Raw genomic sequence first — 27,717 nt, 5'->3', positions numbered from 1 at the left:
CATTTCCTGTAGTTCTTGACCAAGTTTGCACAAACTGCATACAGATCTTCTCCAGATCTTTCAGGTTTGGAGTTTCAGCTCCTTCCAAAGATTCACTATTGACTTGAGGTCTAGAGACTCCAGGACCTTGAAATGCTTCCTACAGAGCCATTTTTTAGTTGCCCTGGCTGTGTGTTTGGGGTCATTGTCATGCTTGAAGACCCAGCCACAACCTATCTTCAACGTTCTTCCTGAGGGAAGGAGGATGTTTGCCAGAATCTCACAAGACATGACCCCATCCATCCTCCCTTCAATATGGTGTAGTCGTCCTGTCCCCTTTGCAGAAAAGCACCCCAAAAAATGTTTCCACCCTTATGCTGACGGTGTTCTTGAGATTGTTCTCATCCTTCAAACACAGCGAGTGTATATAGGTGGGTTTTGGAATTGCCAAGATAAAGTCAAATTTGCCAAAGATGATTAATTTAGGCAAAGGTCACTGTGGTCCAAGGTTTTTCCCCCCATTCCAATAGGCATCAAGCTTAGTATCCATGTGTGGGAAGGTTCCTGAATTGCTAAGACAAAGTCACATTCACCTAAAGTCAATCGCTGAGATGAACGTCAAGGTCATTGGGGTCAAAGATCAGATTTCGACCAGGCACAAAGTGAAAATAAGCATTCGGCATTTGCTGCAGAGCAACAATATGGAGCAAAGGAAGAGCCGATAGGATCCCTTGAAATTAAGTGTCACCAGGCAAGATAATTTACATGTCTCACAGATCTCTTCGAATGCAGAATTAGAATCAGATTTTGGCAGCTTCACATGGATAAAGAGAGGATGGCACTGAATTTTTAAAAACTCACTTCCCAGAGATGATGTAACGGCACTCTGGCTCACACTCGCTGCTTTCTAACAAGCTCAGATAACTCAAAATGCCGGGTGTTTATGGACTTGAGAGGTCTGGTGGAGGGTCGAAGGTCATGGGTTCCATGGGCAAATTTACAGTCTTCATCCTGTAGGGGGCAGCCCTGAGGGTGGTGGGTGTAAAACCAGCACGGGCGAGTTTTTAAGTCGCCGGGAGTGACAGGTTTCCTCTTGACATCCACCCTGGTCTTGCAGTCCCGCCAGTCTCTGATGCGTACCCTCCCTCCCTCCACTGAAAGGAAAAGATTAGGGTTTTGTTTAAAGAAGCCAAACCCGTTAATTTAAATAAACAATCTCTGTACACACGTGTATTAACTGCACAATTATCTCAAAGTCAGAACTTAATAGAGTGGAACCTCGGTTTTAGAACTTAAATGGTTCCTAAATGTTGTTCTTAAACTGAAAGCAATTTTCCTATAAGAAATAATGCAAAATGGATTAATCGGGTCCTGGCCCCAAAAACAACACTGTGGTTTTACCTTTTTAACAGCATTTCATGCATAAAAGGCAGACAAAAAACAAAGAATATGTGTCGTATCTTATACAAAATACTGTACAGGAATTATAAGAAAATAGCCAACTTTATTTCACCTTACCTGTACAGGAGGACAACAAGTAACTGAACTTCTGAACGGATCAGATGCCTCCGTTGCAGTGAAACTCTGGTCGTATTTCATGTTGTACGCTAACAGCATTAGCACTTTTAGCTGTCGGCAGCCACACTCTTACAAGCGCCACTAGCTTAGCTTATGACAAGCTAAAAGTGGACGCTCTTGTTTTGGCCGAACTTCTTTCCACAGTTTCTGGGGATTCTGTGTTAGTACGCGCCCGCGGCCAATGTGCTTGATGAATTCCTGCGCAAAAAGTAGTTCCCAGATAATTGGGATATATTCCTGTGAGATAATGAGTATATCTCACCTAAATCAATTCTAAAATTTACCAGTAATAAAATTATAAAGAGAACTGAAGTTTTAAGAGTGGCCATAATAAATATTTAAGAAACGTAAAAGTTTATGAGCATTGTAAACATTGACACAATGGAGTTTGTGCGGAAGAGTTCAGAAAGATACGATTGGAATGTTTTGATTACCATTTACAGTTGGCGATGAAAGACTTGGGTGTTAACTTCGTGTTAAAGTCAGATCAAAAAGCTACACTGAAAGAGATTTATCTGGCAAGAGAAGCATTCTGTGTGTTGTCGCTCCAACAAGAGCGGCACGCTGACCAGTTTCGCGAAAGTAGTCCGGCGAGCTCAATCTGTGGGCGCGAGCTATCCCACAATGCCAAAATAGCAGAGATGTCGGTCCAATGAGAGTGGCACTCTGAGCAGGGTGGTCGACAGCTTCACCCGTTAGCACCAATTAATGTATGATTACTGGAAAAAATACGCGGCTCATAACTTTTAATGTCCACAACAAAGTAAACTGTGAGGAGAACCAAACATCCGAAGACGGGCTTTCTTGCTTCTTCTTTCGAGTTGATTGGTGGCTTGCAACCCAACACGGTGCATTACCACCACCTACTGTGGCGGAGGTGTTCGTGAACCAAGACTTTGTTCAAAAAATTATGCATCTTTCGCTCTAAAAAATATGTTCTTAAACCGAGGTTCCACTGTACTGCAATCTATTTTGTGTACTAACACCCTGATTTATAGATATTTTTGAAAAAATATTTACTCTGCACTAAGAAAATCAAGAGACGATGTCCTTGAAAAACAAGTGCTACTAATATTTTTGCCCATCCAGTGGGTGTTTTTTTTTTTGTAAAGCAGCGTGCACTGTAAATACCTCTAAAGACTTGGTAGCTGTTCTTGAGGAGCGTCTGCAGTCCTCCGCACTCCTTTTTTAAGAGCCGAAGGGTTTTGTGCTCTAGCAGCCCGGCGACTTCGCTTACAGAAAGGCTGCCTGAGAACAAGGGAGGTGGGGGTTGCGGAGGGAGTATTAATCAATCAATACAACATTCAGCGAGAGTATTAACACGCTGCTTCGCACAAGTGCAGCGATTATAGTCACCGCAATGAAAGAAGTCTCCAAATCAGCAGAAGAAATAATCAAAGACCATAGAGAAAATATTCTGCAGGAAGGAAGAAAGAAAAAAAAAAAGTTGCTATCTTTCAGCGTTATCCCGGGTTGGAAAATGTGCTCAATTAAAACAAGCTGACAAAACAACCAGCATGCATTTCACCGCCGCATCTCCCACTGGCCATTTGAGAGTGTGAGTGATTTATTGTTGTCACTCCCCTACTGAGATAAATAACTTTAGAAATGACAGAGGGATGAGAGAGAGAGAGAGAGAGAGAGAGGCGAGCTCTGCTCATAAAACTCCATTCAAACAGTGAAAAGATAAATAAAAACCTCTTCCAGTTCGGAGCAGCCAGTGGTTTCACTTTTTCCTGTTTGGCCCTTTTTTTTTTACCCTCCAGAAGGGAGTTCGATCTGTGCCGACCTTTGGCTCGTACAAATGACAATCTCCCCTGTTTTCTCTGACATATTGGACTGCGCCACGCCACAGGATTTCTAACGCTCTGTGTGAAATCTTAATGCAATGAGCAGGAAAAAAAAATAAATGTGCAGATGTCCCTGTTTTTACAAAATTGTTACCTAAAACACATTATGATGTTAGTTTTTTTAATATCCTGTGAACTGGGCATTGAAAATGGGTGTATGTTGGATAACTTTTGATTTTGACCAGTTTTCACCCAAGACTGTTTAAGATCCCCCCACTTACTGAATGGAGCACTAATTATTGTAATTTATTCAGACATGAAAATTTGACAGGAGAACTGCAAATATTTTACCCAAATTCCGATGTGGTAGTGTGGTGCAGTCAGCAATATATCTGTTTGTTTTTATTTCCAAATACAGCATCAGAAGGAATAAAAAGATAAGAAGATCTGCTATTCTACCTTCCAAAGCGATCAAACCAAGCCACCTTGACACTTGCATGAATTTGATCCCCGCACTGGCACGCAATCTTGCTTGCCATTGAGTAAACTCGTAATCTGTGCGAGTCCCTGTGCATGATGACACGCACTGACACACAGTGACATGCGGTGTTTTCAAATAAGTTGCGCAATGTTCACTAGTTCACGCAAGTGGCTCAAAATTTACGCGTGCCAGAAATTTTGAACATTTCAAAAAATTTTTTGCACACTGCCACTCAGCCTCACACTGTTTACGTCAGTTTACGAAGATTATATGCAAGTGCGGGGATCAAATTCATGCAAGTGTCAAGGTGGCTTAAGCCGACTGAATACCATGATATAAATTAGCAGTGGCGGATGCTCAAGGCAAAAGTGTGCCTTCTTATCTTTTGCGGCGGTGCATGATCAAGTATGTCACGGACTTCCGGACTAGTTGCATTGTCTTTGCCAGCAAAATCTTAATAACGTTATTTCATTTTGTATTAATTCTACTCCAATTAACACCTATTAAGAGCTACATTTGGAGCTTTGACAGCATTCGATTGTGCAAAACCTCTTTTTGTGCCACTAAACCATATTGCACACTCCAACTATAGGTGGTCAAATTACTGAGATAATGCCTAAAATATGCAGCGATACACTCCTACATTCACACATACTTGAACAGCCAAACCGTCTTGTGCTGCAGAGTGTGAAATGAAGCTAAGTGCCAGAATGCAGCCAAGACACCGTAGAGCTCCAGGCTTTAATATAATATCAATAGAGTGTTTAGCGCTGCCCTTTACTGTCTACAATCTTAATGGGGATTAATGGGAGGAGTGCAGTATTGACAGAGTGGGTCCTACTTGGATTAAAACTAACCGTAGATGATTATTAATGGCTCGGTTTGATGTACGTCTTTAAGGTTGTGCGTCCCCCCGTGTAAAAAGCTAAGAAGGCCACAGATTGATTTCTTGTTCTGGAGAAATGTTTCTGCTGCTTAAGCTGATTCTGAATCAGGCTGAGTGGAGGTGGAAAAATATTGTTGAGCAATGAATAACAAATGTGAAAGTGCCACTTTAAGGTGAGCACAGATGTGTTGTTCGAGCATATTGCACGAGATGAAAATTGAAACGATCCAAAAGAAAATAAGCGGGAGCGCAGATTGTAGACCCTCATCCTTATGATCAGTTCTCTGCTTCAAAATGTCATGTATAAAACATCCAACAACATGTACTATACTGATGAGTGGGGGGCATCTGAATACCAATCATCAGTATAGTAGTCTACTCCTTCCAAATACTTTGGCCAATTTCTACCAAACTTGGTAAGTGGATTTAAAGGTTGACTCAAAGGAATTATTTTGTTCAAGGTCAAAGTCATTGTTGCTGAGATCAGTGAATCTGATTTTCCACCCAATTTGGTCAAAATCTGCCACAAATATGTAGGTGAATTCCAGAATTGTCCTGGCAAACTCAGCCAAATGCCAATCTAGGTCATTGGGGTTAAATGTCAGATTTCCACCAGGAAAATAACTGTTGTTTCCGTCACCAGAGCCACCAGTTTCACACATTAAATGCCTCAGTTTTCCTATTCCTAAAACAGATTGTGTTTAGGTAAGTCCTTCTCTTGTAAATTTCCACTGGGTAGACGAATGCAAATATCCAGTGCCAAATATCGGTTTGGACAAATTACACAATCTGCTTTGTTCTGACTTGATCAGGCAAATGTGTGCTTTTGAGATGTGTTTGAACGCACAATGAAAGAGAATCGAGCTAAAGGCTGATCAGACTTACTGAGCACAGAACCAAAGGCCTGATCAACAACATTTACAAATGTGGTACTGAAAACCACATGGACCCAATCACCATGGACCCAATCTTTTGTTTTCACTGTAATCTTGACTCTTCCTGCACAAAACGGACCTTGAAAGGGGGTTTCTACTGAAAACACAGGATTCATAAGGACAAACTTAACAGCAGAATGTGCACACTGTATGGAAACGCTGACCCATAAAACAGACATTTTTGAAAATGATGGAAATTGGCACCGCTAATAGACATTTCCCCACATATAAAGTGAAAAGTTCAAATGTTACTCACTTATGGGAAATGGTGGCAGCAGTTGTACAGTGTGTGCTATTCATGAGGACAAACTCCTAAATTTTAAAAACCCAGACTGTCAAAGTGGTTCCCAAACTGGCAGCTCAAAGGAATTGCAAAAGTGGTAGAAAAACCATGAAAAGTGTGCAAAAAAACATTATTATTGAGTCTGCTTCACTTTAGACCAATTACAAAACAATTTTTGAAGGCAGCAATGACATCCACACTCAACATGGCTAGATTTAACCAGACATAAAACCAACCAATACAGCTGTAGACCAGCTTTTCTTAAGAGTGTTGCAGCAGCAAGAGTCGTACAGTAAAAATAAATAAATATATATTTATTTACATTAAAGAAAGGTGACTAAAGTACATGAATGACCCCGAGAGGTCTGTGGTAAAATTGGCAAAATGCTGATAAAATTTAAAATATTTTAAATTAATCACATTTTTAACTGAAAAGTGTTTTTTTTTCCAAACTGTTTAAAAACTGGAGCTCTTGGTAAAATCTATTGTAGCTGCATTAATTGAAAAATTCCACCAGGTGGAGATATTGCTCCATTTCAAGAACCATGAGTACAGGCTGGTGATGGACACACCAACAAACCTGCTGCTTATAGTAATATATTACTTAAAAGTCTAATAGATATTAGCACATATTGTAAGTATTATTTTTGTTATTAACTTAACCTGTATATAAATAATTATAGTTTTTGGATGTCTGGGGAGTTGGGTGGAGTGAAAGATTTATTTTAAGATAAATGTTACTGATTTCACAGCAGGGAAAAAAATCACTTGTTGCAGCTGCAAGAGTCGTACAGTAGTAAAAAAAACAATTCATAAAAGAAAGCTGACTAAAGTATATTGCAATGTTTTCTGGTGGGTGCATAAATACTGATGTGAACAGATTATGTGAAAAACAGAATATAGTGAGTATAAGTATGTATAGATATGGTAAAAGTATTGCACAGGACAACATGCACAATTGTGCATGTAATAAAGCACAAAAGGTGACGGTAGATGTAGTTGATAGTGCAAAATCAGCAGGTGATTATGGTGCAAGAATCTTTACTGGTTAAATGGGCCTGGGCCGGAAAAGTTTGGGAAACACTCTTCCAGACAAACAAAAAGGAAAATGGATATTACTCATTTTTACACAAAACAGGATTTATTCAGTCTTGGACTCCCTGCCAAATTTTGAGTCATTTCTCTTTATGGAGAGATGGGAAATGTACATGGAATGTGCTTGTTAATGCGACATGAAAAAAAATTGTAGTTTTTTTCCTCAATATTAAAAAATGTCAGTGAGATAACTTTCTTTTCAACATCCAGATGAGGAACTGTTGAAAAATGTTTGCCTGGTTCTGCAAATGTTTTTGTTGTTGCTGAAAATTATACTGTAAATTTCACTCTGTTTTACACAAGAGGCACCAGCTGATAAAAAAATGCCTTGCTTCCCGATGGCAGCTGACAAAAAACAAAACAAAACAAAAATCCATGAGGATAAAATTTCCAATAATCCTCACATGCTTTGTGAATGCAGATATAACGTAGAGCGAAACTGAACCCCAGAGCCCTTTTGCTGACTCAGAGCTCCCCGCTGGATTTATTCAGCACAGTCAGTGTATCCTGAAGGTAAACCTTTGTTCTTAGCCAGCAGATAACTGGTAGGAAATCCTGAATACAAACACACAGTCATGCATAAATCATAGCTGACGGTGCATTATTCATTTAGTCTCTGCACAGATACAGTCGCTCACCCTCATATTTCCTATCCCTAATTTCAGCACCGTTTTAATCATACTAGTTCTCGTCTCCTTATGTCACTCATACTGCGTTCTTGTGCAGCAGCCGGCTTGCAAAGGCTCTGACAAAAGTGATATGTGGGTCGCGTGTAACAGAATGTGCACGTCATGTGGCGTGTGTATGTGATGCAGGAAATGGCGCGGAGAATAAGGTGGATTAGAGCGCTGCTGCTCAGCCGAATTTGTGGGGGACAAAATTCAAAGAAGGCACAAAGCATGACATATATTTCAAGGTCCTGATGAGAAATGTGAGAGGTGAATCATCTGCATCCAATATTCCTAAGTAATGAATACGGAAAAATGCAATAGTAAAAGCCCAGATTTGGTATGAGCTTTAGTGGTAACCCGTGTTCAGGGACGTGTGTATGTTTATCGTGGTTGTCGCAGCGATCATTTCTGCCTACCTCCATGGTTCCACTCATTGGAAGATGCTCCATCTTCATTCAGAGTCATTTTCAAGAGAGCGTGAGCGACCTGCAAGACGACGCTGTCGGTTAAGTCCCGTGGGAGAGTGGCGCAGTTTCGAACAGTTTCAACCTTCTCTCGTGGCTGGAACCCGGCTTCCCATTCATTCCTTGTGGTCCCGTCAGCAAGCCCATTGCAACATTCTGCACTGTTTTGAATATCTGGCTCTTGTACTGTGACTCTGCCGGTGGGCTGGCGGCTCTGGATGTAACGCGCTCGCCGATGCTCAGCCTGAGCCTCGTCTGACACCTCGTAATTTCGTGACTTCCCAACCAGACAAACCTGTGTAGGAAAAGCTTGACGTTAAAGTGCGAATGTCAAAAGTAACATTCAAGAGGAACGGGGAAACATTATGATTTTGTGAGGAAAAATATCATAAAGTGGTACTAGAGCACCGCACTCGTAGAGCGCAAACCTCCGCCAACACTCTTTCCACAAATTTTTACATTGGGAAAAAATTTTCAAGGTCAAAGTCTTGTTAGAACTGGCTTTTCATAAGCTAAAATATAAGATGAAATATATATCAAAAGGGGTTTGCAGTGTTATAATGAAATATCTGCTAAATCCGCAATATGTTTCAGATGCAGATCAAACTTAGTCTGTTCATTGACAGTGACAGTCTGCACCTCGTTGTCACAAATGAGAGTGATTGAGGCACTTTTGATTGAGATATAATGGAAAATATACATCAAATGGGCTTTTCAATATTAAATTCAAATGTATACAAAGTCCACAATCCGGATCAGATCCGGATCAAACTTTGTCAGGTGACAGTGAGTGTCAGTCTGCACCTCACTTTCAAATATGAGAGCTATTGGGGCATGTTTGATTAAGATATAATGTAAAATATACATGAAATGGTTTTCAATGTTCAATTTTAATGGCCACAAAATCTGTGATCTGGATCAGATCCGGATCAAACTGTATCAAATCAATAAAGAATACCATCTTACATAAGGCTCTCAAATATGAAAGAAATTTGATCTTTTTTAACAAGAGATATGGATTTTTGAAAATTACTTCAATGTTAGTTAATATGGATTTTTCCAGTTTTCCAAGATTTTTCCTGACTTTGCCATTTGACTATGACCTTGAAAATTGAGTAAGTTTTTGCCTATCACGATATGAATCTTCAGTAAAAAAATTTTATAAAGATATATGAAAAATTGTGGGCTCCAAGCTGTTCACAAACAAGTAGACAAACAAACAGGCGAAAACATAACATCCTCCAAATCATTTTTTTAATTTTGGTGACTTCACGAAAATGTTTGAACCTTAAGAGAAAACCTCTTCTTGGAAAATTTCATCCAACCAAGAGCGGCACAAACACTTATGCAGTGGCTGACAAAGTGAGTGATCTGCATGCAAAGGCGCCAGTAAAAAAAAAATAGCATTCTTTTCTTCTGCAGCCATGAATGGTGACCACCTACAAAGCAAATCCCATTTTCACAACAATAAGACCTGTTCTGGTTCTGTGCCTCTTGTGGTAAATGAGGTTCAGGTTAGAACACAGCAAGCGGGCACAGCTGTGCCCATTTTAAGGAAATGAATAAATTTTAAAATCTAAATGCTCAATACCAAGCGGCCGTTGCATGTCTGCATGATTGACAGTCAGATGGAATAAAGACAGGAATAAGAGAGATAAAGTCCACAAATATCTGGACAATGTCAAAGTGATCTGAAGACATGCAAATCTTAAGAGCAGCATTTAACTGTTGATTTGCATGTCATGAGGGAAATTTGAGTGTGAATCAGTACAGGAAATGGGTGTCCAATTACTTATTGTCCACTGAAAATAGGGGTCTGTGCACACACCATTCACCAGATCTGGATGTAACTGCAAATTAAAACTAATAGCATGTGTTAGTGCAGCAGATAGCAGAAACAATCTTTCAAATGGTGATGCAAACACCAGATTTGGCACAAATCCTCCTTACAGATTAACTCTTTTGAAAAAACAGAGCGTTCATTTGAATTTTCAATAGGCCGCCAGGTCAGGGTCAATTGAAGAATTACACAGGGGTCACAATTTATAAATGCTCCAATCATATTGAAAAATATACCACATTATTTTACGAATCATAAAGATTCCAAAAAAGGTATAGTTTGGACTATTTATGGCTGAATATTATGGAGTTATGGGATAAAAACAGCAAAAATGGTGAGAAATGTCCATTTCAGTTTGTACAGGGGTCAAAAGTCAAAGTTACTCCAATTTTGGAAAGAAGTGATGCAAATTATTGGTCAAGCTAATAGGTTTAATAAATTGAATAGTTTTGACCGTGTTGAATGTTTGGTGTCCATAGTAAAGGTCAAACAATGTCCACATCCATTGGATTCTGTTGTGTGGGCCGCTGAAGAGGAGGTACTGCTGGCCCACAACCACCAGAGGGCACCCTGCCTGGAGTGCGGGCTCCAGGCACAAGAGGGCACCGCCGCCTCACAGGAGCAGCCGGGGTGACAGCTGTCACTTATTACCTGTGACAGCTGTCACCAATCATCTGATCTTCAATCGTATATCAGCAGGACGACATCTCCACTTCTTTGCCAAGATATCGCTATGCTTAGGAGGTAACAAGCTCAGCCAATCAAGTTGTCTTTTCGACAGAAGAATATTGTTGCTTTGTGTTTTTTGACAGCAGACTTTTCGACGAGAGGTGGAGGAGGATTTCCCACCATACGTGTTGCTGGGTATAAACACACCTACATCTAACTGTTTTTGTTCCTCGCCAGCAGTACCAGATCCGACAAGCGGAGGCAGTGGCCACCTGGGAGTTCGGGACTTGGCGGCTCCAGTATTCCCGGGGTTCGGTGGCGGAGGAAATCGTGTGGTTCCGGTTCTGCTTTGGACAGACGTCTCTTATCTTCGAGCCTGCCCACATGACACGTTCTGTAAATTGACTTCATTGCATACTATTGTGACCTGCCGTGTTTGTTGTGCTCATTCACAACAGTAAAGTGTTGTTATTTGACTTCCTCCATTGTCCGTTCATTTGCGCCCCCTGTTGTGGGTCCGTGTTCCTACACTCTCACAACAGATTCAACAGCATATAACGTATGTTACCCTGTAATATGATAATTAAGCATGACAGATGGTGCAAACTATTCCTTTTTAAAACTCTATTGGCTCAACCAATAATCTGCATCACTTTTACCAAAATTGGAGCAACTTTAAATTTTGACACCTGTACAAATTGAAATTGTCCTTTCTCACCATTTTCACTATTTTGTTAACCCCATAACTCCACAGAATTCAGTCATAGATAGTCCAAACTATACCTTTTAGAAATGTTTATGATCAGCCAAAAAATATGGAATACCTTTCAATACGAATGCAGCATTTTTAAATTTTCATCCCTGTGTCATTTTTCAAGTGACCCCCTACCTGGAGACCTATTAAAAATTCAAGTGGACATTCTGCTTTTTCAAAAGTAATGTCTAAGGAGTATTTATGCCAAACCTGGTGTTTGCACCACCATTTGAAAGATTCCTGTGTAAATATTCTCTTATGTGCTGGACTGTATGTACAAAGAAGTCAAAGCCATAATTTGGTTTTCACTCATACATGTTGTGAGACAGCAAAAATAAATAATAAAACCAATGATTGTGGACCAAACTGTCGATGGTGCTTTTGCTCCAGTCTTCCACAAACTTTCATGAAAATCAGCCTGGAGGTTTTTGTGTAATCCTGCTCAGACAGGCAAACAATAATGAAAAGCGCAACCTCTGTGGCTGAGATAATAATAAAAAAAAAACAAAATACTTGGAGAAGTGGTCACAGGTTTAGTTCCCAACCTAAGAGGAAAACATGGGTGGGGACTTAATCCCCAAATGGTGCTCCATTGAGCGCTGTGCATGGCAGTACACTGACATCAGCGTGTAAATGTGCAGCACTTTAGGCGTCTACATTTGAGTTCCTCCCCCTACCCGTTTGGTGGACGGTATTCTCAGGCAGTCCTCCTCCGTGTTGAAGCCGCTGACTCGGCTGACCTCCGCGATGAAGTTGATGTATTCTTTATACTGGCACTTCTGGGACTGGCGCCTTTGGTATTTAGTGTAGAAGTCAAAGAAACAGCAGGGGAGGACAAAGTACCTGCAGGTGTACGACAACCTGCCACAGAAACGCAAACGGTGATTAAACAGATTTTCTTGTTAGTCAACAGAGAAGAAATACATCCAGGAGATAACAGAGCACATCTGTGCTAACAAGTGATGAGTCCCAACACTGGCTCATTGGCGCCACCATGTGGTCCTCCTAATAAACTTACTTTTGACCTGATAAGCAGTGGGACACACACACACACACACACACACACATACCCTCACGCAGAGACAAGCTGCTACTTGAGTAGCGGAAGGAGACTGTGCCTGCTGATGACTTGCCTGGCCGCCATAATGGGGATCCACGGTGTGAGCTCATCTGAGTGGTTCCCAATCAGCCAGTCCGTACCGGGGAATAAGAAGCACTCCTTGGGAGTAATTGCCTTTTCCTAAAATAGCAAAGAAAAAAAGAAAAAAACACAAGAGGTTGTTAGAAAAGGGAGCATGCACTATACTATGGTGGTATTTAATTTTTAACTAATTATTGAGAAAATGTCTAAGAGATGCCATCACCGCCCCTTTTCATCCATCACGAAGCTAAAAATTACCTGTCACTGGAACCAACTGGGTTGGGGTGGGGGGTGGGGAGTCCAAAAGACCTGACAAGAATAACTGGAGAAAAAAGCTTCCTTCACTTGTAGAATAGGAAAAAAGATCATTCAAATTGGGATGCCCCAGCCCAATCGCCGCAGTTGTATTGGGCCCAATTAAGGGATTTTTTTTTCTTGCATTGATTGGTATCAGATTTATTAACCCTCTGGGGTCGACGCCGTCGTATACGATGGCTAAGACCAAGCGTTACTAAATTATAAATAGCTTTTTCATGAGATAGAAACTTCCTTTTTTTTTTGCTGAAAAGTTAACTCCGCGGACGTTCGAGCCAGCCATCGGCCATCTTTGTACTCCTCATAGAAGCTGTATGATGACATGCGCAATGTGAGTGTCCAATCAGAATTGGTTCACCGTCACATGGTTTTCCAAAATCCAATCGTGGGGCAGATTTGCCTCATGTGAAAAGGCAAAGATCGTTTTCAGGAGTGATGTGTTCCAAGTTGGCCCGTTTGAATAGCCGCCTGGGTGCTCCAATGAGGACATACTATTAGTACATACTCAGTGTGCCCTGCACCATTACGCACAGCGATCAATGAAAGCAGGAGCAGACGAAGAGCCTCTGATGACAATCTCACTTGCTCAAACAGAGTGTGTAACTACCAGGATTGCTCCACTAGTTTGCATGTGAAAGTTACTAGATAAATCTGTTGCTTTCTCTGCGTAATGCACGGTTTACCATATCAATGGACAACTAAATGCATACACCATTTTGTTTATATTGTTCAAAATGCATTTGTGTTTATTGTTTGAACCTTTTTCTTGTACAATCTTTCTCACAAGACCTCAAATTACCTTTATAAAGTTTCAAAACAGTTGTTTATTACAGTTTTCTGTGTGTTTTGAATAAATGTGTGAAAAATTATTTTTTGATTTACTTTTTCCTTTCTTATTTCTGATTGTAAACCTTTATTACACTTATAAAACACAACAAAAACATATATATTCTGAAAGCACAGGTTGTCCTGAAAAAAGACATAAAACTTGATTGTGGGATGCAGGGAGAGCTGTTAACAGCAATAATAAAAAATTTATGCCAGGCGAGTGAACTGTCCAAAAAATGCCCTCGGACCCCAGAGGATTAAACACTAATTGAAGTGTTCTGACGTGCTCCAATTCAGAAGCACCATGCTGACAGAGCGAGCAGCTACCACTCTATCAATGCTTCCCGATCGCTCATCAGTAGCACCACAGTGCATGTTGTAAAAGGATATTTATTCTCTGCTTCGCTTAAAATATGAATCAAGTGTGTGTGTCTGACAGATAGTGTGTGTGTGTGTGTTACACTTCTTACAGGCCACCCAGGTTGTGCTTCCCACTCATCATTTTGTCCTTGTTTTTCTCCCAAGAGCATATTTTGAAGAACTTTTTGCATACATAACACTACCACTACTCATTATTATTATTAATAATACTATTATTTAGAGGGTGAATATTTCTAACAATTAAGAGATGGTCGCCAGACATTTATCAAAGTCATTCAACTCTGTATATTCTAGTTTTACTACTACAGTGCTGCACTAAGTGGATTCTTCTTTTTTTTTTTTTTTTTACTTGAGTTGGATTTTTTTAACTCTATTTTGTAAATAAATAAATAAATACAAACATAAGAAGCAGCTCAGACTGAAGGTTTTTTTCTTAATTCATTGCAGAGCTGTTCAATTGTCAAGCACAGTGATTCCCAGTCAGTGGACACCCATTAAAAATGAATAAATATGCATTTCATTTTCAATTTTGTCTAAAATAACCATTGTTAAAAGGAGTAAGAAAACAACAACATGAGATTTAAATTATGTTATTCTTCATTTATATTATCTGGTTTAACATAATGCATGAAAATGCTTCATCTTAACCACATGAGTTGATCAAAATTGTAATTAAAGGAATGGGTAGACTGCAAACAATGTTCAGATTTCAAAGTGGGCCCCAATATTATCATCTTTGTAGTGTGGTTGATGTACGTGGAATATTTAAGAAAGTACAAGTACTGCATCGTGACTCGGTATTGGCAGCTACTCCATATTCAATGACTTGGAGCTGGATGGGAAGCAAAAGCAAACTTGATCAGGTCATCTCTAAATATAAATATACAACACTTTAAAACAACATATCGAGCCAGGAATTTAAATAAAATAATTTCTATTTGGCTCATTTCAACTGGCTGGTCCATCGCCAGCATCACAAATGAGGTAAGTGGTGAGAATTAAGACCTGCAAGATTTTGTCAGCCTCTGAATGAAAGTTTTATGGTTGATTAGAGTTCCTGGAGGCCGACAGAGAGTCATCTGCTGCATCCTTGGCTGCCAAAAGTGGCCGATAAACCATTACCAGAAATGTAAGCAGTGAAGAGCTCGTCGTCAAAGCAGACTGAAGCCAGAAGGAAGGAAAGAAAAAAGGCGACAAATATTTCAACATGTTTGACTGCTTTCATCCCCCATTACACTGCAAACCCTCACAGCAATCATTACATCAGTGAAACCATTTATTCGTATAAGTCTACTTTATCAAAATCACTCTAAAATAAAGAGGACTCAAACGGGATTGCTTTTGGAATGTTAAATTTTTGCCAATGATGAACAGTTGAAGGCCAACGCTGTAATCCCAGGACGACTCTCATCCTTGTGAGCCATTTTTCATTGTTATTGATATCTGTTTTGTCAATTTGCGGAAGACAGAGCTAGGACTAGAGCCCGACCGATATATCGGCCAGCCGATATAAGCCCTTTTCAAAGTACTCACTATCGGCCGAACTTTTGCTGATAGAACGCCGACAATTTCTCATAAACAGAACAGTTACCGAAATAATGTTTGTGTCGGCAATGTAAAATGTCCTTGCACCATTTGTCCAGTAGATGGACCTCTGACTCCATTCAACTGAGAGCTGCTTACACCACTGCTTACATGTGTTCATCACCGACCCCCGTAGTTCGCCGTCACACTGCACTGATCAGCTGACAAAAGCATACAAGTAACTTTAGAATGATGTTGTTTGTAATAACTTTGTGATTACATTCACCCCACATTTCTCCCGTTTCAGTTCAACTCAGTTTGATTAACTCAGTTTATGTAGTAATGTGTCAAATGTGCTTCATTGTGTCGGTCATGGTTTTTGTTAAGCCCACGTTGTGTAGACCTTATTTCTAGCATGAAAAACTTTCATTTACTGCTAAGAGGTTGAAACATTCAGATTCACTGGTCGTCCGGAAGGGTTCTGGGAATTACTGCCGTTCGCCATTAACCCTCTGGGGCCAACGCCGTCATATACAACGGCTGGGACAAAGCTTTACTAAATTGTAAATAACTTTTTAATGATATGAGATAGAAACTTTTTTTTTGCTGAAAAGTTAACTCCACGGACCTTCGCTCCACCGTTGGCCATCTTGGTACTCCTCATAGAAGATGTGTGATGACGTGCGCAATGTGAGTGTCCAATCGAAATTGGTTCTCCATCACATGGTTTTCCAAAATCCAATCATAGGGCAGATTTACCTCACGTGATATGGCAAAGATCGTTTTCAGGAGTGATAGCTTACTAGTTGGCCCGTTTGAATAGCCCCCTAACTGCTCCAATTGCATTTTCGCATTTTTTGAACTTGAAAATTCTTCTCTGTTATAAAGTTACTCAGTATGAGGACAAAGCTTCAGCTTTTAGCTCATACCTTTTTTGTCAAGGGTCCAAAAAAGAACATTTTATTCATTAAAAAAAATAATATCGGCTGATTTATCGGCTTTCGGCAAATCAGCCAATTTATCGATTATCTGCATTTTTTCATCCAAATATCGTTATCGGCATCGTCCTCAAAAAATCCATATCGGTCGGGCTCTAGCTAGGACTGTAAGACAAATAAATCTTAAACCATCAAACCAGCTGAACTATCGACACACCAAACTGAAGTGATGGATTTAGAAAGTTCGCATCCCAGCTCCCTTTTCAACATTGAATGTGATGGGGCTTGAAGTCTGCAGCTGTTTTTTAAACGAACTCTGCAGCAAACAATCTAAAGGCGTTAAAAACTAACACAGATCGACAGATTGTTCTCTAAGATGGGAGAGAAAAAACATCTATATTCCAATGAAAACAAAGAAGGAGTGCTCGCGATGTGGCATCATGTCATGTGACATTATAACATCAATTACAAATTGAATTTTGAGTATATATTTAAGCTGTGGTGTTCACGCTCAGCTCACTCACCTCCAGCAGCGTCAGCGGGCCGTACATGTCCCATATCTTCCTCTTCCGCACATCAATGCCCTTTCCAGGATGCTGCAACACAAGATGGTGTGATGCGTAACGGCTAATCATCCTCATACGCTGACCCCGCCTCTCCGCTGATGTGACGCATTTCACTTATGACATTATTACGCACCACGACACAGTGGAACCAACTCTGAGCAATAATATGTCATTATTAAAGTACTACTGCAGACTGAGCTTGCTGGAAAATCTCTGCAGAGAGCAACACGGTGGGGGGGGGGTCAGCATTTGCAAATCAGCCATATTTGTCGCCAACGCAAAATATGTAGCTCAAACATTTGAGAGTTACCTAAATTAGCATGCTTGTTGTGTGGGCCGCTGAAGAGGAGGTACTGCTGGCCCACCACCACCAGAGGGCGCCCTGTCTGGAGTGCGGGCTCCAGGCACCAGAGGGTGCTGCCGCCTCACAGGAGCAGCCGGGGTGACAGCTGTCACTTATCGCCTACGACAGCTGTCACCAATCATCTGATCAGCAGTGGTATATCAGCAAGACGACATCTCCACCTCTTTGCCGAGATATCGCTCTACCTAGGAGGTACAGTACTCAGCCGACTGTGTTGTCTTTTTTGACATTAACACTTTGTTACTTTGTGCGTTAAATAGCAGACATTCTTCCGACGAGAGGTGGAGGTGGTTTTCCCGCCATAGGGGTTGCTGGGTGCAAACGCACCCACATTTAACTGTTTTTGTTCCTCGCCAGCAGTACCAGATCCGACACGCGGAGGCAGTGGCCACCTGGGAGTTCGGGACTTGGCGGCTCCAGTATTCCCGGGGTTCGGTGGCGGAGGAAATCGTGTGGTTCCGGTTCTGCTTTGGACAGACGTCTCTTATCTTCGAGCCTGCCCACGTGACACATTTTGTGAATTGACTTCGTTGTCTATTGTTGTAATCTGTTGTGTTTGTTGTGCTTATTCACAACAGTAAAGTGTTGTTATTTGACTTCCTCCATTGTCCGTTCATTTGCGCCCCCTGTTGTGGGTCCGTGTTCCTACACTTTCACAACAGGATATCTCAGCCAACGTCATGGACCCTGAGGGGCGTCAACCAGCTGTTGAACGGCCAATGGAAGAGCAGGGCGCACAGGCGTCTGCAGGAGGAATGATCGGAGGGCGTGGCCGGGCACGCGCCGTCCCTCTCCCTTCCGGTTCCGACCGAGTTCCGCCCTCCCCACGCTCCACGGCCTCTACGCTCCGTGTGGTTACAGCTCCCCCTGCTGATGAAGCTATGGACACGAGCAGGGCCACATTTAGGCCACCAGATAGACAGAGGAGGCTGGTCCGCGGAGCGTGCTTTGTTTGTGGCTCAATAGAGCATCAAGTGAGGGACTGCCCCGAGCGGTTAAACACCAACGCCCGACCCTAGAAACTGGGCTAGGGGTGGGCCAAGACATTCACGTGGGACATACCCATATTGCCACACGACTCCCAGTTACAATCCTTTATGAGGATTTAACCCTGCAGGCCCCAGCACTGGTGGACACGGGCTCTGAAGGGAATCTGCTAGACAGCAGATGGGCCAGGGAGGCAGGGCTCCCTCTGGTGGCGCTTACCTCGCCTGTGCAGGTGCGGGCACTAGATGGCTCCCTACTCCCTCTAATCACACATAAGACACCACCAGTAACTCTGGTGGTGTCAGGGAACCACCGGGAGGAGATCGAGTTTTTTGTGACTCCTGCCACCTCCCGTGTGATTCTCGGGTTCCCTTGGATGTTAAAACACAATCCCCGGATCGATTGGCCGTCCGGGGTAGTGGTTCAGTGGAGCGAGACCTGCCATCAGGCATGTTTAGGTTCCTCGGTTCCTCCCGGTTCCCAGGCTAAGGAGGAGGTCAGAGTCCCGCCCAATCTTGGGACGGTGCCGGTGGAGTACCATGACCTTGTGGATGTGTTCAGTAAGGATCTGGCGCTCACCCTTCCCCCCCACCGTCCGTACGATTGTGCCATTGATTTGGTTCCAGGCGTTGAGTTCCCGTCCAGCAGGCTGTACAACCTCTCACGACCTGAGCGCGAATCAATGGAGACCTACATCCGGGACTCTTTAGCCGCCGGGTTGATCCGGAATTCCACCTCCCCGATGGGTGCAGGTTTCTTTTTTGTGGGTAAAAAAGACGGCGGACTTCGTCCATGCATTGATTATAGGGGGCTGGACGAAATCACGGTTCGTAATCGATACCCATTGCCCTTGTTGGATTCAGTGTTCACGCCCCTGCATGGAGCCCAGATATTCACTAAGCTAGATCTTAGAAACGCGTATCACCTGGTTCGGATCCGGAAGGGAGACGAGTGGAAGACGGCATTTAACACCCCCTTAGGTCACTTTGAGTACCTGGTCATGCCGTTCGGCCTCACAAACGCCCCCGCGACGTTCCAAGCATTAGTTAATGATGTCTTGCGGGATTTCCTGCACCGATTCGTCTTCGTATATCTAGACGATATACTCATCTTTTCTCCGGATCCTGAGACTCATGTCCGGCATGTACGTCAGGTCCTGCAGCGGTTGTTGGAGAACCGGCTGTTTGTGAAGGGCGAGAAGTGTGAGTTTCACCGCACATCTTTGTCCTTCCTGGGGTTTATCATCTCCCCCAACTCCGTCGCTCCTGATCCGGCCAAGGTTGCGGCGGTGAGAGACTGGCCCCAACCCACCAGCCGTAGGAAGCTGCAACAGTTCCTCGGCTTTGCAAATTTCTACAGGAGGTTCATTAAGGGCTACAGTCAGGTAGTTAGCCCCCTGACAGCCCTGACCTCTCCAAAAGTCCCCTCACCTGGTCGGATCGGTGCGATGCCGCGTTCAAGGAGTTGAAACGGCGCTTCTCGTCTGCACCTGTTCTGGTGCAGCCCGATCCTAGTCGCCAGTTTGTGGTTGAAGTGGACGCCTCGGACTCAGGGATAGGAGCCGTGCTATCCCAGAGCGGAAAGGCCGATAAGGTCCTTCACCCGTGTGCCTATTTTTCCCGCAGGTTGACCCCGGCCGAACGGAACTATGACGTCGGCAATCGAGAACTCCTTGCGGTGAAAGAGGCTCTTGAAGAGTGGAGACATCTGTTGGAGGGAACATCCGTGCCATTCACGGTTTTCACTGACCACCGGAACCTGGAGTATATCAGGACTGCCAAGCGGCTGAACCCCAGGCAAGCCCGCTGGTCACTGTTCTTCGGCCGTTTTGACTTCCGGATCACCTACCGCCCCGGGACCAAAAACCAGAGATCGGATGCCTTGTCCCGGGTGCATGAAGACGAAGTCAAAACGGAGTTGTCGGATCCACCGGAACCTATCATCCCGGAGTCCGCTATCGTGGCCACCCTCACCTGGGACGTAGAGAAAACCGTCCGGGAGGCCCTGGCACGGAGCCCGGAACTGGGCCGAAGAACAAACTTTACGTCCCACCAGAGGCCAGGGCTGCAGTCCTGGACTTCTGTCACGGCTCCAAGTTCTCCTGTCATCCAGGGGTGCGTAGGACCGTGACAGTTGTCCGGCAGCGCTTCTGGTGGGCGTCCCTGGAGGCCGACGTCCGGGATTATATCCAGGCCTGCACCACCTGCGCGAGGGGCAAGGCTGACCACCGCAGGGCATCGGGACTGCTCCAGCCGCTACCTGTGCCTCATCGCCCCTGGTCCCACATCGGCCTGGATTTTGTCACGGGCCTCCCGCCGTCCCAGGGCAACACCACCATCCTCACGATAGTGGACCGATTCTCCAAGGCGGCCCACTTCGTGGCCCTCCCGAAGCTCCCGAGTGCCCAGGAGACAGCGGACCTCCTGGTCCACCACGTCATCCGGCTGCATGGGATTCCAACAGACATCGTCTCCGATCGCGGTCCCCAGTTCTCCTCGCAAGTCTGGAGGAGCTTCTGCCAGGAACTGGGGGCCACGGTGAGCCTCTCGTCCGGGTATCATCCTCAGACCAACAGGCAAGCAGAACGGGTCAATCAGGAGGTGGAACAGGCCCTGCGCTGCGTGACGGCCGCACACCCGGCGGCCTGGAGTACCCATTTGGCCTGGATCGAGTATGCCCATAACAGCCAGGTGTCTTCAGCCACCGGCCTCTCCCCTTTTGAGGTGTGTCTGGGGTATCAGCCCCCGTTGTTTCCGGTGGTTGAGGGAGAGGTCGGTGTGCCCTCGGTCCAGGCCCACCTGCGGAAGTGCCGTCGGGTGTGGCGCGCCGCCCGTTCTGCTTTGCTAAAGGCCCGGACGAGGGCAAAAGCCCATGCAGACCGTCGGCGGATCCCGGCCCCTGCGTATCGGCCAGGGCAGGAGGTGTGGTTGTCCACAAAGGACATTCCCCTGAAAGTGGACTCCCCTAAACTACAGGACCGTTACATCGGTCCCTTCAGAACCCTTAAGGTCATCAGTCCAGCCGCAGTGAGGCTTCAGCTTCCGGCCTCACTGCGGATCCATCCTGTTTTCCATGTGTCCCGGATAAAGCCGCATCACACCTCACCCCTCTGTGTTCCGGGTCCGGTGCCGCCTCCTGCCCGGATCATCGTTAGCGAGCCGGCTTGGACTGTGCGCCGGCTCTTGGATGTCCGTAGGATGGGCCGGGGCTTCCAGTATTTGGTGGACTGGGAGGGGTACGGACCCGAAGAACGCTCCTGGGTGAAGAGGAGCTTCATCCTGGACCCGGCCCTCCTGGCCGATTTCTACCGCCGCCACCCGGACAAGCCTGGTCGGGCGCCAGGAGGCGCCCGTTGAGGGGGGGGTCCTGTTGTGTGGGCCGCTGAAGAGGAGGTACTGCTGGCCCACCACCACCAGAGGGCGCCCTGTCTGGAGTGTGGGCTCCAGGCACCAGAGGGCGCTGCCGCCTCACAGGAGCAGCCGGGGTGACAGCTGTCACTTATCGCCTACGACAGCTGTCACCAATCATCTGATCAGCAGTGGTATATCAGCAAGACGACATCTCCACCTCTTTGCCGAGATATCGCTCTACCTAGGAGGTACAGTACTCAGCCGACTGTGTTGTCTTTTTTGACATTAACACTTTGTTACTTTGTGCGTTAAATAGCAGACATTCTTCCGACGAGAGGTGGAGGTGGTTTTCCCGCCATACGGGTTGCTGGGTGCAAACGCACCCACATTTAACTGTTTTTGTTCCTCGCCAGCAGTACCAGATCCGACACGCGGAGGCAGTGGCCACCTGGGAGTTCGGGACTTGGCGGCTCCAGTATTCCCGGGGTTCGGTGGCGGAGGAAATCGTGTGGTTCCGGTTCTGCTTTGGACAGACGTCTCTTATCTTCGAGCCTGCCCACGTGACACATTTTGTGAATTGACTTCTTTGTCTATTGTTGTAATCTGTTGTGTTTGCTGTGCTTATTCACAACAGTAAAGTGTTGTTATTCGACTTCTTCCATTGTCCGTTCATTTGCGCCCCCTGTTGTGGGTCCGTGTTCCTACACTTTCACAACAATGCTTGTGTCAACATACAGTGTCCTCCAAAAGTATTCAGCCTCTTGATATTTCACACATTTTAATTTGCTTATGCCATTTCAAATACAAAAAAATAAATCAGGCTTCTCAATATAAAATTTTCTACAATTATCTTCCTTAAACTCAAACTCAAAGCAAATCTCTGCCATTTGATATACATTAATTAAAAATATAAAAGCCAAGATTACCAATTTTCTTCAGACACGTCAGGGGATGGATACTTAGGCTTAGACTCGTTTTTATTGTCATTCAGTAAAAAACATAACAGATTCTGTCACAGAATGAAATATCAACGCACTGCACAAATAGATGAAAACACAGAATACCAGCCCAAGGTGTGTGATAATGATAAAAAGTTTTTTTAAACCTATCGATAACTGTCTCTGTAGCTGTGTATACACAAATTACAATAAAATAAAGGAATATTGCACATATGAAGATGCTCCAAGGATAAAGTTGCTACCAGATGCTACAGTGCATTCTATGTCTTACTTTCTATATTGCACAGTTCTTTCTATCGATTTGTATTTAACTGTCTTATAGCGGTTGGGTATAAGCTGTCCCTGAATCTGCGAGTTATCTGCAACTCAGGCTACGGTAGTGTCTACCTGAGGGCAGGAGGGAAAACAGATTGTTAAAGGGATGTGAAGTGTCCCTGACTGTCCATCTTGCCCTGGACAAGCAGCACTGTTCTGCCAGTTCACCAATGGTTGGCAGCCTGGACCTAATAATCTTCTCTGCTGCCCTCACGACCCTTCTTAGGAGCCTGTCTGCAAGGCTTCTACTTTCATGCCACAGAGAGTTACTACTGGTTAGTACACTCTCTATTGTTCCTCTATAGATACACGAACATTTCCAAGTCACTGAATATGTCTTGGACTTTATTTACATCAGTTATGAATAAATACAAACAGTATGGCACTCTATGGTAAATCTGTGTGTAGCAGACAGTTCTCAAAAACTGAGTGACTTTGCAAGAAGGAGAAGAGTGAGGAAAGCCACCAAGACACCCAGATGACCCAGAAGTTATAGGCTTCTGTGGCTGTGAATGGAGAAATTGTGCGTAGTGCATGTTTTGCATTTTGTATCCCCACTTATACAGCTTCACGATTAAGTGGTACAGAGAAGGATTTTCTTAAAAAGAAGACCCGAAAGTTCAGCTACAATTTGCCAGAAGGTACATCTGAGATGCAAGCCGAGATTTGATGTTTTGGTAAATCAAAATTTATTCAGCTCATCTCCTCCCCAGGAAGTACCCAAGGTGCAAGTATCAATCAAGCGTGTGTGATTTATTGTTCAGGAGTGATCAGGTTCCTGTATTTTTCACAATACTATTCTGGGTCTTGTAAATATTTCACGTCCTTCTTTATATCTGTCTTGTCTGATTCAATCAGTTTGGTAGTCTAAAACATTATTTTTTTTGTTTTTTTCAGTGAAACGAGGTTTGCATTCACTCACCCCTTCGTTGGCCAGTATATGAACAAGGAGGCCATTTCCACAGCCCAGATCCACAAAGGACTGTTTGGCAGTCAGATTTTTCTCTGCTCGCTCCTCAGCCCACAGCACCTGCACACAGTCCAGCTTTTATTCATTTTGCTAAAATCTAATTCACAGCTCCAGCGTGACACCTGCTGCTACGACCCTCTTCTGACAGGACGTGCGAATTGATTTGCTGGCTTAGAGCCATTTTCATACTCAGAGTGATTGACCTGGCTCTGGCTACGCCAGCTGACACTGACCAAACACATGTACAGCAAATTTAAATAAAGACAACTGAGGAGTAGGAGAGCTTTTTGTTCCAACAAAGCCCATAAAAAACCTTACAGCTGAAGTGCAGAAATTTGACCAAATTAGGTGATATGACCCATGGGCATGAAGACTGTAAGAGCTCTCGCAATCTGACATCTGACCCAATGATCTTGACCTTCATCCAAATGGTTGACCTTACCAGGGCACTTTTGGAATCCACCTAAGTGCTGATATGACATTTTTGCCAATGACCGACCCCATATGTTTGCCAAGTTCGATGCAAATCAAAACGGAAAAACTTATATTTTGACCTTCAGCACCAATGGCCTTGAACCCAATGATTGACCTTTTGTGAATTTTACCACACTTTGGCAATTCTGGAACACAACCCCATGTGTGTCAGGTTTGGTGTATATTTGAGCGAAAAAGTTCAATTTGATGTTTGACCCCAGTGACTGGCCTTTGGTAAGCTTGATGTCACCTGGGTAATTCCAGAACTCACCTACATATGTCTGCTAATTCAGATGAACACGGGATTTGGGGTGGGGTCATCATTTCAACCTTTGACCCCAAAATCAAACTCTTGAAGGGCAATTCTGGGATTGACTGTTATGCTCTTTGCAAGTTTGGTGGAAATCAGCCAAAGGACCGGGGAGGAATGATCTTTGATCCCAATGACCTTGATCTTTGCCACAAGAAAGCCCCGAAGGACAATTCTGGGGTCAACCTAGACGCGCACAGCATGTTTGGTGGAAAATGGAAGAAGCACTGTGAAGGAGTAGTGGAATAAATAGACAAGACATTAAAGGCTGCACTCACTAGAAGATACGTAGCAATCGCAACATCCTCATACACAAACTTCTCTGGGTCGGTCACCTCAGGCCAAGCCTGCAGAATGTGTGAAAACATGAACGTCAGATCTCAGGAAAAACTCTGTCTTAGAGTGTGCACGATCTCCTCACCTTAACCATCGCCTTGTACTTCTCCTTCAGCTGCTGGTACACCAGGCTGTATTTCTCCACTGGCAGCAGAGACAAGGTGCTCTTGAACTCGCTGCTTGTGCACTCGGTGGCCCAACGCGCCAACTTAGGCAGCAGATCGGTGGAGAGCCATGGCATCTTAGGATAGGCCACGCCGTCTGAGAACCAGTTGTCTGAAGTCAGGAGATGTAGCTCCAAGATCCTGCAGGTGAAGGCAGTCATCCACATCTTTCAGATGTTCCTGAAATCACCTGTGCATTCTATCGTTTTAGAAATGTTGCATATTGCTGATATGACCACGTTGCTGCTTTTTTTTTAAAAAACTTGCTTCACTTGTTTTTGTGTGATTGTTGATACACAGGCCTTTGGGGTGTGTTGGGCGACCTATGGACACTCACCATTCCCCACCATCCTGACGAAGGAGCTGAATCTGATGAATGTTGCCCTTCTTTAGAGACACCTGCCCTTCTGCATCCTCTTCAAATGGTAGAAAAGTCACTTGTTGTCTGCCCAAATCTACATAAAGTCATGAAACATAAAAGGGTCATATTCTGCAAAATCTGCTTTATCTACTTCTTATAGTTAACATAGTTAGGGCTTCATTTTAAACACAACAAAAGTCCCGCAGTTGTATAATTATGCATGTAGATATTCTCCTGTTATTCGCATTATTTGTACATGAAATAGCTCATTTTAGACTTTTGTGACATATGTCACAAAAGGACAGTTGATATTGTGCAGGGTGTTGTCACAACCACGACACTGCGGGACTATCCCGCGTCCTGGATGGGACCCACCCAGGCCTGACAAATGGTCCATCTCCACCTCTTAAATGTTAGCCAGGACCCATGGACACCTCCTTGTCCATTTGCAGTTCCTGGGGCCCTCAAGAGTGAGGGACCTATGGGCTGGATCATGCAAAATGAAATGCACCACAAATGCAAAATGAAATGCACCACAAATGCAAAATGTTGTTGATGACGTACTCTCCACAATGCAAGTAATCCTCCTCCGAGTGTCTATAAGTAACTGTTCATTTGACACATTCATTCCAAAGGTACCCAAGGATACTTCAGAGATACCTCGTACAAAAGACAACACATTAGGTCACTGGTTAGCGTCCAAGTGTCACCACCATACAAGCACCAGCACCCCAAAGGTATCACCAAACAATTTTGCCCAGTGATCTTATGACTCTGTAAGCTCTTCCCAAGTGTCTCCTGATCTCAAAGGTGGAGGGCCCACAGATATGTCTGCGTGTAGATACACTTCTGAAGGCAGAGTCCAGGAAGTCATTGAAAGCCTATTCCATCTTAATCTGAGAAAATCACAAATCCAGACACTCACACTCCTCAAATTCCAAAGTGCTGCGATCAGAGTATGCCTTCTGTAAAGGTAACAGCATCGTCCACAAATTCAAGGTCAATAAACCTTTTCATGCCAACAAAGTACCTGAGCCACTGGTCTCCACAACCCCACCTAATACCCACTCCATGTAAGCACTTTATAGTGAAGGAGCCCAAAAACATCCCTGATGAACACCAGAAGTAATTTTCCCCAGCACGCGTAGTATCTGTGTATTAGCTACTTGTTGAGGAACCTACAGCATTCCCAGGATGTCCCAGAGAGCAGTTTATTCAAGCGAATCAAATACCTTGTGAAAATTAACCTTGGCTAATTAGAGGCCATTAAAATAAAATAATTTGCAAGTGTGCTTAGCAGGCGAAACATTAGGCTTTGAGTCGTTCGAACAACAGAGTTGTACAGCACCTTTCCACAAATGGTAGTCAGCTGTAAGAGCAGAAAATAAAAAAATCAGTTTGTCCCAGTTTGCATACTGCATGCAACACATACATCAACTTTTGTCCATTTGGAGACATTTGGCACTATATTTCGCTGTAAAAAGGTTCTAATATGACCCCTTTAATAACAGCACAGACCCCAAGTCTCACCTTTGAGTATCACTTCTTTCTGAATATTTGTCCCATAACAGTTTACTTTAGGAACAAATGTCCTGACACTAAAAGACCAAGTCTTTCCATTTTGCTGTCCAGCTGGCTGTCTGCTGGTCAGAAAAGTCAGGACATCATGGGAAAGTCCAAAACCAGGATCCAGCAGGAGTTCCAGGTCCTCTGCGTCCACATCTGTCCTCTGAGTCTCTGTGACGCCACAAAGCCGTTTGTTCACCACGTGAGGTTTCTTTATCCACACGTCTACAGCTGTCCAAAAGCCGTCAGGCAGACTTTTACATTCTCCTGGAAGCTTTAAACCGAACAGTTTGGACATGATTCAGCATCAGACACGATCAGAAGTCTCGAGGACAAAAGAATAAAGAAAACCACGTTCATAAACCGAGTTCGTTTAAAAAAATAAATCAATACATTTCAACATTTAACGCACATGCTTTAAGCTTTAGATCAAAGTGAATGTA

At 43.8% G+C, this 27,717-nt stretch overlaps 1 protein-coding gene across 1 annotated transcript; it reads right to left on the bottom strand.

Annotated features, from left to right (window-relative positions):
- Positions 1-27,717, bottom strand: trmt44 (tRNA methyltransferase 44 homolog). The gene is made up of 11 exons (XM_034164585.1): positions 27,239-27,717; positions 25,685-25,802; positions 25,269-25,488; positions 25,126-25,194; positions 24,016-24,123; positions 17,077-17,148; positions 12,559-12,665; positions 12,103-12,286; positions 8,115-8,457; positions 2,689-2,805; positions 1-1,133 (listed from the first exon to the last, which is right to left on the bottom strand). The coding sequence occupies exons 1-11, from the start codon at positions 27,570-27,572 to the stop codon at positions 871-873; spliced, it is 1,935 nt and encodes a 644-aa protein (XP_034020476.1). The 5' UTR covers positions 27,573-27,717; the 3' UTR covers positions 1-870.

This window comes from Thalassophryne amazonica, chromosome 23, assembly GCF_902500255.1.
Source record: "Thalassophryne amazonica chromosome 23, fThaAma1.1, whole genome shotgun sequence".
NCBI lineage: Eukaryota > Metazoa > Chordata > Actinopteri > Batrachoidiformes > Batrachoididae > Thalassophryne > Thalassophryne amazonica.
This window is presented reverse-complemented; position numbering and strand designations above follow the sequence as displayed.